The 14,791-nt window shown below is 47.4% G+C and overlaps 1 protein-coding gene across 2 annotated transcripts; it reads left to right on the forward strand.

Moving 5' to 3' along the window:
- The first annotated feature begins 3,751 nt into the window (after positions 1–3,751).
- On the forward strand, positions 3,752–9,867 carry SP8 (Sp8 transcription factor). Of its 2 annotated transcripts, XM_060782110.2 has the most exons (3): positions 3,811–3,875; positions 4,189–4,379; positions 5,947–9,867. In XM_060782110.2, the coding sequence occupies exon 3, from the start codon at positions 5,980–5,982 to the stop codon at positions 7,396–7,398; it is 1,419 nt and encodes a 472-aa protein (XP_060638093.2). In that variant the 5' UTR covers positions 3,811–3,875; positions 4,189–4,379; positions 5,947–5,979; the 3' UTR covers positions 7,399–9,867. The 2 variants fall into 2 exon arrangements, with proteins under 2 accessions (XP_060638092.2, XP_060638093.2); XM_060782109.2 differs by lacking the exon at positions 4,189–4,379 and having other exon boundaries at positions 3,752–3,875.
- Positions 9,868–14,791: the final 4,924 nt, after the last annotated feature.

Here is a 14,791-nt window from a genome sequence, read left to right on the forward strand (position 1 = left end):
TGTAGACTCACATAATGCAGATCAGGCTCATATAATGGCAGTGTAGACTCATATAATGCAGTTCAGGCTCATATAATGGCAGTGGAGACCCGTATGATGCAGATCAGACTCATATAATGGCAATGAAGACCCACATAATACAGCTTAGGCTCATATAATAGCAGTGTAGACCCATACAGTGCAGCTCAATGCGGTTCAGGCTCACCGTGTAAACCCATACAATGCAGTTCAATGTGGTTCGGGCTCCATATAATGGCAGCATAGATCCATATAATGCAGTTCCAACGGCATTGTATGGCAATGTAAATCCAGCTTCCGATGGTGGTGAAAATCCCACATCTTTCTTTTTCTTTTCGTTGCGATTTTTATATATATATTCAAATATATATATATATTTAAAGAAATCCACCTTCCATCCACAGCAAGGCAGCCAGGACCCCAGTTATTCACTTCACTGACTAGTGTGGTTATTATTATTGCCATTGATAGGCAAATCAGGAAGAGAAATAAGGCAGCTAAACATTTAATAAGGACACCCACGCGCGAAACAATACAAACAATGTGAAAGTGATAAATATTTTAAAAGGAGTAAAGGACTGGAGGTTGCAATGGCATTTGTCGCCCACGGATAGGCAGCTCCTGAAAAAAAGAGAGTGAGAAACAGTCTGGAATGGATGGGAGAGACTTCTAGGATTCCCCCTGACGCAACGATTCCCCTTTTCCTAAAACTCAGAAAGGGCGGGTGGAAGCGACAGGGAAAGGAAACGGGGTTTTCCGAACCACCGAAATGACTTCTCGGGAGAAAGGGAATGCTTTTACAAAACCAAACAAACGTAGACATTGAATCCACAACTCCCAGCGTCAGGGCGCGCTGTTAGATTTATGTCTGTTTTCCTAAAGTGGAAGGGGGGAAAGGTGTCGTGAGACCAAGAGAGAGAGGGAGGAAGAGAGGGAGGGAAGGGAAGGGGAGGGAAGAGAAGAGAAGAGAAGATGAAGAGGGGGAGGACTGGAAGTCGGATTAATAAGGGAAGGGAAGGGAAGAGGAGAGGACAGGAGAGAAGAGGAGGAAGAGGAGGACTGAAAGGCGGATTAATAAGGGAAGGGAAAGGAAGAGATGAGAGGAAGGCGGATTAATAAGGGAAGAGCAGGGAAGGAAAGAGAAGGGGAGGAAGAGGAGGAAGAGGAGGAGGACTGGAAGGCAGGTTAATAAGGGAAGGGAACAGAAGAGAAGAGAATAGGAAGAGGAGGAGGAGGACTGCAAGGTGGATTAACAAGGGAAGGGCAGGGAAGAGAAGAGAAGAAGAAGAAGAGGAGGAGGAGGAGGAGGAGGAGGAGGAGGAGGAGGAGGAGGAGGAGGACTGGAAGGCAGACTAATAAGAGAAGGGAAGAGAAGGGAACAGGAGGAACAGGAGGACTGGAAAGCGGATTAATAAGGGAAGGACAGGGAAGGAAAGAGAAGAGAAGAGGAGGAGGAGGACTGGAAGGCGGATTAATAAGGGAAGGGAAGGTAATGCGGGTGGAAGTAATGCGGGTGGAAAGCGGAAGAGGGGGAAGCCAATACATTTAGCTCTGACCAGGTGAAAGCAGTATCTGTGGATTCACAGCTTTGGAAGATTCAATCACCCCCCCCCCCCCCACACACACACACACACACAATGCACACAGAGGGCACCTAAACTCGCCAACGCGCATTATGGGTCCTATTTTGGAAGGCATCGTGCGTTGTATAACACTGGCCAGCACATATTTTGGTGCCTCAAACGTTAGCTCTGTTTCTGGTTATATCTGACCTGCTGATTCAAAAAAATAGCACCAGTTTTCCCTGTGAACGCTTGTTTTTGAGATACAGCACATATGCCATCTACTAGTTGCCATTGCTGATCCATAGAAAACCACGATAACCATATCTAAGAAACTAGAGCTGTGGTTTATCCAATGCAATTTTCAGAAACCCCAGAAACAGGCTTAAAAACCCAGAAAGAGTTTTTTTTAATGATGGCTGGGCTGTGTAAATGCACCACTGTCAAGCTGCCTCTGAATACATCCACTGTATAGCCAGAGTAGATGTGCTCCTCCTGAAGGCCTCTAATGCAGTGTGTCATTGGCAAAATCTACATGTAATGCGGCTTCAAACCGGTACTGATTTTGCCCTGCAGATGATTCCATAGGAAAGCCCGGAAACCATTTCGGAAGCCAGATGACACAAACCCGCACTGAGAGCTTTCCTTAGGGCGCTTTTGTGAAACTGCCTTTGATCTGCTTTAAATGCTCAGGGTAGATGGGGCCATAGCGCTTTCGAACTGACTTCAATCCACCAGTGTTTTGGACACAAGGAAGGGAGCAAAGAGTTGGAAAAAGAGGGGGAAGCCAGGATCCCCTTGAAAGGAAAAGAGGGCAAGTCGGGGAGAGAAAGCACCTGTGGCCCTACACTGACTATATTGTGCAGTGGGTGGCTGTAAGTTTTCCGGCCTGTGTGGCAATGTTCCAGAAGCATTCTCTCCTGACGTTTCGCCCACATCTATGCTAGGCATCCTCAGAGGTTGTGAGGTTTGTTGGAAACCAGGCAAGTGAGGTTTATATACCTGCGGAATATCCAGGGTTGGAGAAAGAACTCCTGTCTGTTTGAGGCAGGTGTTAATGTTGCAATTGGCCACCTTGATTAGCATTGAATGGCCCTGCAGCTTCAAAGCCTGTCTGCTTCCTGCCTGGGGCATCCTCAGAGGTTGTGAGGTCTATTGGAAAATAGACAAGTGAGATTTATATATCTGTTGAATGTCCAGGGTAGGAGAAAGAACTGTCTGCTTGAGACAAGGATAAGTGTTGCAATTGGTTATCTTGATTGGCATTGAATGGCCTTGCAGCTTCAAAGCCTGTCTGCTTCCTGCCTGGGGCATTCTCAGTGGTTGTGAGGTCTATTGGAAACTAGGCAAGTGAGATTTATATATCTGTTCAATGTCCAGGGTGGGAGAAAGAACTATCTGCTTGAGACAAGGATGAATGTTGCAATTGGTTATCTTGATTGGCATTGAATGGCCTTGCAACTTCGAAGCCTGTCTGCTTCCTGCCTGGGGCATCCTCAGAGGTTGTGAGGTCTATTGGAAACTAGGCAAGTGAGATTTATATATCTGTTGAATGTCCCGGGTGGGAGAAAGAACTGTCTGCTTGAAACAAGGATGAATGTTGCAATTGATTAGCATTGAATGGCTGCTTCCTGCCTAAGGGGAACCTTTGTTGGGAGGTGTTAACTGGCCCTGGTTGATTATTGTGTGGAATTCCTCTGTTCCTTATTTACTATCCTGATGTTAGAGGGTTTTGTTTTTTTTAGCAAACTCTATATTGCGCAGCTTGGAACCACTGTTGTGAAATAGCCAGCGTAGATGGCTATTTTTGCTGGTTCTTGAATGCAGCCTTCGAGTTTCTTGAATTTCGCTCGCTGTCCTATAGGGCAGCATGATAAGGCATGTAATGCACTGAACCGAAATGGCATGGGTCCACACTGACCCAATGATGCGGGCTCAAAGGGATCCAGAGAGGCAAGAGATGCAGCAACAGCAACAGCAGCGTGATTTCTATCTAGGAAGAAGAGGAAGCGCGGAGGGTGATGACGTCACGGGGCGCGCGCGCCGCCCCGAGCGCGTTCTCGTCCCTCCGGCGCCGCGGATTGGCTGTCTTCCTCTCCGCGGCACTTCAAAGCCTTGCCAGGGAGCTACAATTGGGCTGGAAGGGGCGGAACTGATCATTGTATTGCACACCTCTAAAAAAAAAAACACGCGCGGCGGCGGCGGCCTCTGATTTATCAATATAGGGGGGGCAAAAGAGAGAGAGAATCCTCGGAGAGGAGGGCGCCTTGTGGCATGGCAACTTCACTGCTAGGGGTGAGTCTCAGGGTTTGCTTTCTCTCTCCCCCCCTTTTTTTCCTTCCCCCCCCCCTCCTTTCCTCCTTTGCTCTTTTAATTGGGTCCTTTTTTCCCTTTCCCCTTTCTTTATTGGCGATCGGAGAAGGGTTAAAGTGAGCCCTTCTGTTGACCGGGGGGCTATCAGTCTCCTCTATTGAGCCCTTCTCACCCCCCTTTTCCCTCCCTTTCTCTAAGTCCGAAGGAGTTCGCGAGAAAAGAAAAGAGGGGGAAAAGGGGAGGGAGAAGAGGGGAAGAGGGCAGTCACTTTTTTTCCTCCCCCTTTTTTTGTCAGCGAGCAAGAGAAAGGTTTTAAGGGCATTCGCCCCCAACAACCTCGGAAGCTGCAGGGATTATTCCTCTCCCTCCCTGGAGAACTGGACTTTCCGGGTGGAAAAAACAGGCTCCTGCTTTCACTCTCAGAAAGAAAGAGAGAATATTTCAAAAGCTAGAGAAAACTTCTTTTTAACCCTTCATTTCTTGCAGGTATGTCTTCTTTCTCTCTCTCTGCTTCTTGGATCAATGCTAGGAAAGGTTTTGAGGGGAGGGATCTCACAGAGGCTTTTCTAAAAGTCTACTTTAATGTATTTATGTCCGAATAAATCTGGGTTGAAACTGTGGCTTCCGTGGAGAGATCCCTTTCCTCCTTCTAATTAGTTTCAAATCGGTGTTGGAAAAAGAGGTTTCTCCTCACAGAGGATCTCACAGGAAATCCTGGAACCATTTGGAGGCCCGGAGGAGGATGGCACCAAACCACGGAGCACCGATGGCCCTTAAGGGCTTGCTTTGGGGGAGTTTGTTGCAGTTTGGAGCTAGCCTTCAATGGTCAGTGTAGATGGGGCCTCGGGAAGGCCGAGGGGGGCCAGGAGGGAGCGGGTTGGTAGCCCTTTAACCCATCTTTGACCCTCTTCTCCGATGCGATAGTGTCAGGTGACGGAGCCCCGATTTGGAGGAGACTCCTAGGCATACAATACCTGGGGAGTACTTTGTTTAAACACGGAGGAGACTTCCGTGATCTGGTTTTTGGTGCCAAGATCTGGCCACTTGGCCCGATCGCTGGGTGCGGACAGGAGCGACAATTTCGTGGTGGCTGAAAAGAAAGAGGGACTTTCTTCCTTCTTTTTCTTTCTTTCGCTGAATCTACACAGACAAATGATGCAGTTTCAGTTGAATGACATGGTCAAGTGTAGACATACATAATGCACTTCGAAAACTGCATTATCAGTCGGAACTGACCACAAACTGCATTATATGGCAATATAGCTCCTTCCTTCTTCCTCTCTCTCCTGCGTCTCTCTCCCCCTCCCCTTCCTTCCTTATTTCTTTTTTCCTTCCTTTCTCTCCTTCCTTTCTTTCTCGCTCTCTTTCCTTCTTTCCTTCCTTCCTCTCTCTCTCTCTCTCTCTCCTGGCTTTCTCTTCTTCCTTCTTTCTGTTTTTCCTTCCGTTCTCTCCTTCCTTCCTTCCTTCCTTCCTTCCTCTCTCTCTCTCCCTGGCTTTCTTTCTCCTTCCTCTCTCTTTCCTGGCTTCCTTCCTCCCCCCCCCCTTACTGGCTTTCGTTCTCCTTCCTTCCTCTCTTGGCTTTCTCTCCTTCCTTCCTTCCTTCCTTCCTTCCTTCTTTCCTTCCTCTCTCTCTCTCACACACTCTCTTTCTCCCCTGGCTTTCATTCTCCTTCCTTCCTCTCTCTCTCCTGGTGTTTCTCTCTCTCTCTCTCTCTCCTTCCTTCTTTCTTTTTTCCTTTCTTTCTCTCCTTCCTTTCTTCCTCTCTCTCTTCCCCGGCTTCCTTCCTTCCTTCTTTCTTCTTTCCTTCCTTCCCCCCCCCTCTCCTGGCTTTCTCTTTTTCTTTCTCTCTCTCCTTTCTTCCTTTCTTCTTTTTCCATCCTTTCTCTCCTGTCTTCCTTTCCCTTTCTCTCTCCTGGATTTCTTTTTTCACCTTCCTTCCTTCGTTCCATCCTTCCTTCCCCTCTCTCTTTCTCTTCTCATCTTCTTGCTCGTTCTGCCTGCTGAGCCTAACGGGTGCTTCTCGCCCTCCTTCCTCCTCCTCCTTCTCCGCAGGAAGAACCGCGCGTGGGCTCCACTCCCTTGGCCATGCTCGCCGCCACTTGCAACAAGATCGGCAGCGCCAGCCCTTCTCCCTCCTCGCTCTCCGACGGCGCCTCGGCCTTCGCCAAGGGCTTCCACCCGTGGAAGCGCTCCTCGTCCTCCTCTTCCTCCTCGTCCAGCTGCAACGTGGCCCTGGGCTCGGGCTTGGCGCGCAATGGCTCTTCCTCGGCTCACGCGGCGGCGGCGGCAGCAGCAGCGGCAGCAGCGGCGGCGGCCTTGGTCTCGGACTCCTTCAGCTGCAGCGGCGGCGGTGGCGGCGGCTCTTCCCCGGGCTCCAGCAGCGCCTTCTCGCTCACCTCCAGCGGCGCCGCTTCGGCCTCGCCTTTCGGCAACGACTACTTCCAGACGGGAGGCGGAGGCGGCGGCGGGGGAGGAGGCGGCGGCGGGAACGGCGGCGGAGGCGTGCAGGAGCCGCCGGTCTTCCTGTCCAAGGTGCACCCTTCCGTGGACGGGCTGCAGGGTTTGTACCCGCGCGTGGGCATGGCGCACCCTTACGAGTCGTGGTTCAAGCCCTCGCACCCGAGCGAGGCGGGCGCTTCCAGCTGGTGGGACGTGGGCGCCGCCGGGTGGCTCGACGTGCAGAATCCCAACGGGGTCCACCCCGCCGCCGCTGTGGTGGGACTCCAAGCCGGCTCCCTGCACTCCCCGCTAGGCGCCTACAACTCGGATTATTCCACTTTGGCGGGACATTCCGCCTTCAGCCCGGGCGCGGCGTCCTCCTCCTCGCACCTCTTGGGCGGGCAGCACCTCATGGACGGCTTCAAGCCCGTGTACCCGGACGCGGCGCCCTCCCCTTTGACCGCGGGCTCCGGCGGGTCTCTCATGGGAGTGGGCGGCGGTCCGGGCGTCTCTCCGCGCTCCTCCTCTTCGTCCTCCTCGGCGAGGCGCTACTCGGGGCGCGCCACTTGCGACTGCCCCAACTGCCAGGAAGCGGAGCGCCTGGGCCCGGCCGGAGCCAGCCTCCGCCGCAAAGGCCTGCACAGCTGCCACATCCCGGGCTGCGGGAAGGTCTACGGGAAGACCTCGCACCTGAAGGCGCACCTGCGCTGGCACACGGGCGAGCGGCCCTTCGTCTGCAACTGGCTCTTCTGCGGGAAGCGCTTCACCCGCTCCGACGAGCTCCAGCGCCACCTCCGCACCCACACCGGCGAGAAGCGCTTCGCCTGCCCCGTCTGCAACAAGCGCTTCATGCGCAGCGACCACCTCAGCAAGCACGTCAAGACCCACAGCAGCGCCGGCGGAGGAGGAGGAAGCGGAAGCGGAAGCGGGGCCGGGGTCTCCGTCAAGAAGGGCAGCGACACCGACAGCGAGCACAGCGCGCCCGGAAGCCCGCCTTGCCACTCGCCCGACCTGCTCCCGCCACCGCCACCGCCCGAAGCGGGCCATAGGAACGGCTTGGAGTGAAACGCCCACGCGGGGGGTTTCAGTCCCGAGAGGAACTCCCTCCTCGCCCCGCTTCCACTTTGGGAGCAATCCTGCCCTTCTTTGCAAGCGGAAACGCGCTCCTCCTTCTTCCCCGACGGTTTGCCGCCTCCAAATCCCCTCTCACGCTGTTTATGGGGTCTCGAGGGCCAAAAGTGACTGATCCCCCCCAAAAAACCGAGGGCGAGGAGGAGATCGAAGCCCCAAACTTGCTCCCCAAGTGACTTCCCAACTAGAGAATCGCACCAAGGACAAGATATTTTTGAGAAGGTGCTTCTCCGAGTTTGTTTTGGCATCCAGTTTGGGGGAAGGGGCAAAAAAGTACACCCCGAAAGTACTGTGAGAGAATTGGCCGTCTACAGACTGGAGCTCACTCCCTTTAGCGGATTCGAACCCGCAACCTTCAGGTCAGCAATCCAACCTTCGGGTCAGCAGTCCAGCCGGCACAAGGGTTTAACCCATTACGCCACCGCGGCTCCACAACAAAGTTGGTCAATGGGAACATCTGAGGAGGTGAAAGGGGTGGGGAGAGAGGCCCAGGTCTTCTTCTTTTTCTTCTCCTGCTGAAAGCACTTTTTTTGAATGAGGACACAGTCAAGGAAGCGCCTCTCCCGCCACAGATGGATTTCAAAGGGAAGCGCCGGGAGGCTTTTCAAGGTTTCTGGGAAATTGCATCCTTCAACCCCCCCCCCCCTTTCCCCCTTCTTTTTGTTGGGATGAGCTTGGAGTCGATGAGAGAAGTTCGAGTATCTGTGTGTACTTGGGGGAAACAAATGCTTGCGGGTGGGTCGGTGGTTCGCTCCTTCCACGCGAGTTTTCTAAACCTTTGACACCAATGGCAAGTTAAGCGGGTTTGGGAGACTTTTCCTTCCACACAGCCATATAACTCAGGCCCCTTCCACACAGCTGAATCAAATCCCACATTTTCTGCTTTGAACTGGAATATATGGCAGTGTGGACTCAGATAATCCAGTTCAAAGCAGATCTTATGGGTTATTCTGCCTTGATATTCTGGGATATAGGGCTGTGTGGAAGATCCCCCTACCCCAGAATATCAAGGCAGAAAATCCCAAAATATCTGCTTTGATCTGGAATATATTGCAGATAACCCAGGACCCTTCCACACAGCCCTATATCCCAGAATATCAAGGCAGAAAACCCCTCATTATCTGGGTGTGGACTCGGAGAACCCAGTTAAATGCAGATGTTGTGGGATTTTCTGCCTTGGTATTCTGGGATACAGGGCTGTGAGGAAGGCCCCCCAGAATATCAAGACAGGAAATCCCACAATATCTTCTTTGATCTGGAATATATGTCAGATAACCCAGGACCCTTCCACATAGCCCTTTATCCCAGAATATCAAGGCAGAAAACCCCACATTATCTGAGTGTGGACTCAGATAACCCAGTTTAAAGCAGATATTGTGGGCTTTCCTGCCTTGACAGTCTGGGTTATATGGCTGTGTAGCAGGGGCCTGAGGCTGTAATCCCAGATTGAGTTGAAGGGGCTGGAGAGTGAAATGTGCAAAGGGAATAGGTTACACTTCCTCCTGAGTAAATGAGTATCCGAAGCCACTTTCGCTTTGAGGCCGGGAAGGCCATAAGCAAGTGTAGACAATTCCAATAGCTCTAGTTGAAACAGGGTGGGCTTTCTTCTACCTTGAAGTATTTGTTCAGATTGATGTGTGTTACTCCTCAGCAAATCCAGACGCCATTTACTTCAGAGGCCCCTTCCACATCTGAATAAAATCCTATATTATCTGTTTTGAACTGGGATATATGTCAGTGTGGACTCAGGTAACTCAGTTCAAAGCAGATATTGTGGGGTTTTCTGTCTTGAAAGTCTGGGGGCCCTTCCACACAGCCCTATATCCAAGGCAGAAAATCCCACAATATCTGCTTTGAATTGGGTTTTCATAGAGCCCTTCCACACAGCCCTATATCCCAGAATATCAAGGCAGAAAATCCCACATTATGTGAGTGTGGACTCAGATAACCCAGTTCAAAGCGGATATTGTGGGATTTTCTGCCTTGATATTCTGGCATATAGGGCTGTGTGGAAGGCCCCTAAGTAAAGCGTGGATATGATTATATTATTTTGGGGAGGATAAACATGCCTCAAGTTGGCTCTGAATCCTGCTCTGGATTGAAGTGAGTGCTACATTGGGCTCTTGCTTTAAGTGAGTGCAACCTCAATCACGCTCAAACTTTTGCTCTTTAAAGAAAACACTAATCTGTGGAGACAGTGTCCTTGTTATTTTCGAACTCAACTATCCCATTAATTCTTTCTTTTTAAAATCCCACAATTTTAAGCCCCATTGATTTGAATCGGAATGTAAAACCCAAGCTTAATTCTTTCCCTTGAAATCCGACTGAGGGCCCTTCCACACAACCCTATATCCCAGAATATCCAGGCAGAAAACCCCACAATATCTGCTTTGAACTGGGTTATCGGGGGGGGGGGGGGGGGCTTCCATATAGCCCTATATCTCAGAATATCAAGGCAAAAAACCCCACATTATCTGAGTGTGGACTCTGAGCCCTTCCACACAGCCCTATATCCCAGAATATCCAGGCAGAAAATCCCACATCTATTTGAACTGGATGATCTAAATCCACACTCCGATCATGTGGGATTTTCTGCCTTGATATTCTGGAATATAGGGCTGTGTGGAAGGGCTCTCAAATAATCCATTTGACTCCAGATCTTCCCATGAGATTTGCTTCTGGAAAGAGAAATTATAAGACACCTTCAATGACTTCATTAAAAAAAACACCCTCCATTTTTAAGCTTAATTATCCCACTCTCAAATCCAAATTATACTTTTTCAGAGTCCCAGGACCCTTCCACACAGCCGTATAACCCAGAACATCAAGGCAGAAAATCCCACAATATCTGCTTTGAACTGAGACCCCTTCCACACAGCTGAAGAAAATCCCACATATTTTTGCTTTGAATCTGATTAGATGGCAATGTGGACTCAGATAACCCAATTCAAAGCAGATATTGGGATTTAATGTATTGTCGAAGGCTTTCATGGCTGGAATCACTCAGTTCTTGTGGGTTTTTTCGGGCTCTATGGCCATGTTCTAGAGGCATTTCTCCTGACGTTTCGCCTGCATCTATGGCAAGCATTTCTGCCTTGATATTTTGGGTTTATATGGCTGTGTGGAAGGACCCTGGGCTTTTAGAGTCTACACTGTCATATATTCCAATTCCAAGCAGATATTGTGATGCAGGTGAACCGCCCCGGAAAACTCACAACAACCCAGATATTGTGGGATTTTCCGCCTTGATATTCTGGGTTATATAGCTGTGTGGAAGGGCCCTGGATTATCTGAATCTACACTGCCATATATTCCAGTTCAAAACAGATAATTGTGATGCATGTGAAACCTCAGGAGAGAGTGCTTCTGGAACATGGCCATAGAGCCTGGAAAACTAACAACAACCCAGATATTGTGGGATTTTCCGCCTTGATATTCTGGGTTATATGGCTGCCTGGAAGGGCCCTTGATTATCTAAATCCACAGTTCAAAACAGATAATTGTGATGCATGTGAAACCTCAGGAGAGAGTGCTTCTGGAACATGGCCATAGAGCCAGGAAAACTCACAACAACCCACATATTGTGGGGTTTTCTGCCTTGATATTCTGGGTTATATGGCTGCCTTGAAGGGCCCTGGATTATCTGAGTCCACACTGCCATATATTCCAGCTCAAAGCAGATATTGTGATGCAGCCGAAATGTCAGGAGAGAGTGCTTCCGGAACATTGCCATACAGTCTGGAAAACTCACAACAACCCAGATATTGTGGGATTTTCTGCCTTGATATTCTGGGTTATATGTCTGCGTGGAAAGACCCTGGGGGCCCTTCCACACAGCCCTATATCCCAGAATATCAAGGCAGAAAACCCCATATTATCTGAGTGTGGACTCAGATAACCCAGTTCAAAGAAGATGTTGTGGGATTTTCTGCCTTGATATTCAGAAATATAGGGCTGTGTGGGTTTTCTGAGTCCACGCTGCCATATATTCCATTTCAAAGCAGATAATGTGGAATTTTATTCAACTGTGTGGAAGGGCCCCTACACTCCTGTCTTCACGCAGTACTTTGAAGGCACCTAGGATTGAAATTATGATGATTTGTAGTAATTCACTTTGTGATTTGGAAAAGGAATTGAGAGAGCACCCTTGCTTTTCAGAGAGGCTGGAGTCTGAATGCCAAATAAGGAAAGGGAAGGAAGGGGAGATAGAGACAAATATTTGTAAAATATCCTTCTAAACCTAACGTTTATACAACGGAAAATCGTTGTTAAAAATAATTAACAATTAAATATAACTCCACACCAGCGTATTGGTGTGAAATGCAGTTGTCCAGGAGACGATTTTGTATAGTATTTTTCTTGTATATTTGAAAATATATTGAGCTTTTCTTCCCCCCTCCCCACTTCATTTATTTTTATTTCCTTTTTTCGTTCTGCTCAAAAGGAATTATTAACGCGTTCTCGTTGCAGTCCTAATTTAACAAAATAAAAAAACTTGAAGTGTACAGCAAAATAAACTTCAAGACCTAGTTTTGGCTTGAATATTAATTTAGATAGGCATAAGGCTGTAATTAAGCAAACGGTATTGGATCAATGTTGAATGACCTTTAATTTAATGGCGCATGTACTTCTTTGCATTTTGCTGGCAGTTCAGGTCTAGTTTCAGTGAAGAGTTCTCCTCTATTACAAAGCGGTGGGTTCACCCAGACCCATGTATTACAATAAACTGTCCAAGTGAAACTGACTCCTCATGGCCTATGTGTATTTCCTGACCATATGCTTAGTTTTTTTGAAAGAAAAGGTGAACAAACCCTTTCAGCGTTTGCAAAACCAATAAGTCTCGATGCCATGTTGAAATAAGTTGGGATATTTCACATTGAAATGGAAACAAAAAGGAAGGGGGGGGGGGATGAAGCCTTTCGCTGAAAACACTTTACATTTGCATTTTTAAATGCATGGATTGTAATGGATTTTGATCTGTAAGATTTTAAATGGAAATTAATAAACGCCAGATACAATCTGTGTTGTTAGGTTAGTTGATTTCTTTCGAGAGGTTAAAAACAAAAACGTTTTCCCGATGTCGAGAGACGGGTAACAAAATAATAATAATAATAATAATAATAATAATAATACTTTGTTATTATTAATAATATTAATGATATTATTTTTATATTATTATTAATAATAATTTGTTGTTATTAATAATATTAATGATATTAATTTTATATTATTATTATTATTAATAATACAATAAAATACAAAACTTTATTACGATCACTGACCAGCACATAACAACAACAACAACAATATAAATATAAATATAAATATTATTATTATGTGCTGGTCAGTGACCGTTATGACGGTCACTGACCAGCACATATTATTATTATTATTATTATTATTATTATTATTATTATTATGTGCTGGTCAGTGACCGTCATAACGTTTTGTATTTTATTGTATTAGTATTAATAGTAATAGGAATAATAATAATAATAATAATAATAATATATTGTGATATTATGGTACAGCGGGTTAAACTTCTGAGCTTGCTGAATTTGTTGACCGAAAGGTTTGCAGTTCGAATCCGGAAGGGTGAGCTCCTGCTGTTAGGCCCAGCTTCTGCCAAGCTAGCAGTTCGAAAACATGCAAATGTAAGTAGATCAATAGGTACCGCTTCTGCGGGATGGTAAGAGAGCTCCATGCAGTCATGCTGACCACATGACCTAGGAGGCGTCTACGGACAATGCCACGACTAGACTTAATGTCAAGGGAAACATTTACCTTTACTTATTATTATATATTGTTATTAATTATTAATTAAGAATGGAGATTCTATCTGAACATTAGGAAGAACTTCCGACTGTGAGAGCCGTTCATCAGTGGAACTCTCTGCCCCGGAGTATGGTGGAAGCTCCTTTTTTGGAAGCTTTTAACCAGAGGCTGGATGTCGGGGGTGCTTTGAATTCAACTTTCCTGCTTCTTGGCAGGGGGTTGGACTGGATGGCCCATGAGGTCTCTTCCAACTCTATGATTCTATGATTAATAATATTTATTATTTATTATTTATTTATTATTATTAGTTATTAATAATGTTTATTATTATTATTAGAACAGGTATTATTATTATTATTATTATTAGTAGTAGTAGTAGTATTGGATTGTTGTAGGTTTTTTCGGGCTATATGGCCATGTTCTAGAGGCATTCTCTCTTGACGTTTCGCCTGCATCTATGGCAAGCATCCTCAGAGGTAGTGAGGCACCTCTGAGGAAGCTTGCCATAGATGCAGGCGAAACGTCAGGAGAAATGCCTCTAGAACATGGCTCTATAGCCCGAAAAAAACCCACAAGAACCTAGTGATTCCAGCCATGAAAGCCTTCGACAATACATTATTATTATTATTATTATTATTATTATTATTATTACAGATATGCAAGTTTCATGCAATGCTTCAGTTCCTATTTTCAGGAGAAAAAGGGCTACTGATAATAGCTGAATTTGTTTACAAGGCTCCTTAAAACCAAAGTTACTCACACTGAGTAGAGGAAGTCGTCTCAAAGGGACCATGTGGCCAGAAGAGAAAACTTTAGTCATCTTGAAGACTGGTTTTCAAGATCCACAAATCAGATTGAAACAAAATTTGACCGCTTGCTGTATAAGACATTGAAGTGGCTTTATGTGATTGTCCATATCCTCTCCTTTCAGTGATGATGACCCTGTGTTTCTTTTTGAAGGAAGTGAAAGCAGAGAGTTGAAAGGCTTCTGTCTCTTTCGGTTGCTGGAGAAACAAGTGTCCAGGGCGATAAAGAATGAGACTCAAGTCTCTTCTCCAAAAATTCTACAGTATAGATCAGGCATGGGCAAACTTGGGCCCTCCAGGTGTTTGGGACTTCAACTCCCACCATTCCTAACAGCCTCAGGCCCTTTCCTTTTCCCCCTCAGCCGCTTAAGCGGCTGAGGGGGAAAAGGAAGGGGCCTGAGGCTGTTAGGAATGGTGGGAGTTGAAGTCCAAAACACCTGGAGGGCCCAAATTTGCCCATGCCAGCTCTAGAGCCATTTATCCATCACTGTACTGAACTGGATCCCTCGTCCTCTCCTTCTGAGAAAAGAGACTTCACAGTCACCCCGTTTCCTCGAATGGAGGTGTCCTATCTAACCCATGCTTTTGTTTCGGAATAAGCCTCTTCTCTGGGGTATAGCGGAGAGGGGATCGGATTTGCCTGGAGTGGGGCGCCTGCTGTTTTTACGACGCGGCTTTGTGTTCCCTTTCCGCCTCGCAGCCACCCGGAAATGTGGACTCTCTGTGTGTCTTTCTTTCAGGTCTTT

This window comes from Anolis sagrei, chromosome 6, assembly GCF_037176765.1.
Source record: "Anolis sagrei isolate rAnoSag1 chromosome 6, rAnoSag1.mat, whole genome shotgun sequence".
Taxonomy (NCBI): Eukaryota; Metazoa; Chordata; class Lepidosauria; order Squamata; family Dactyloidae; genus Anolis; species Anolis sagrei.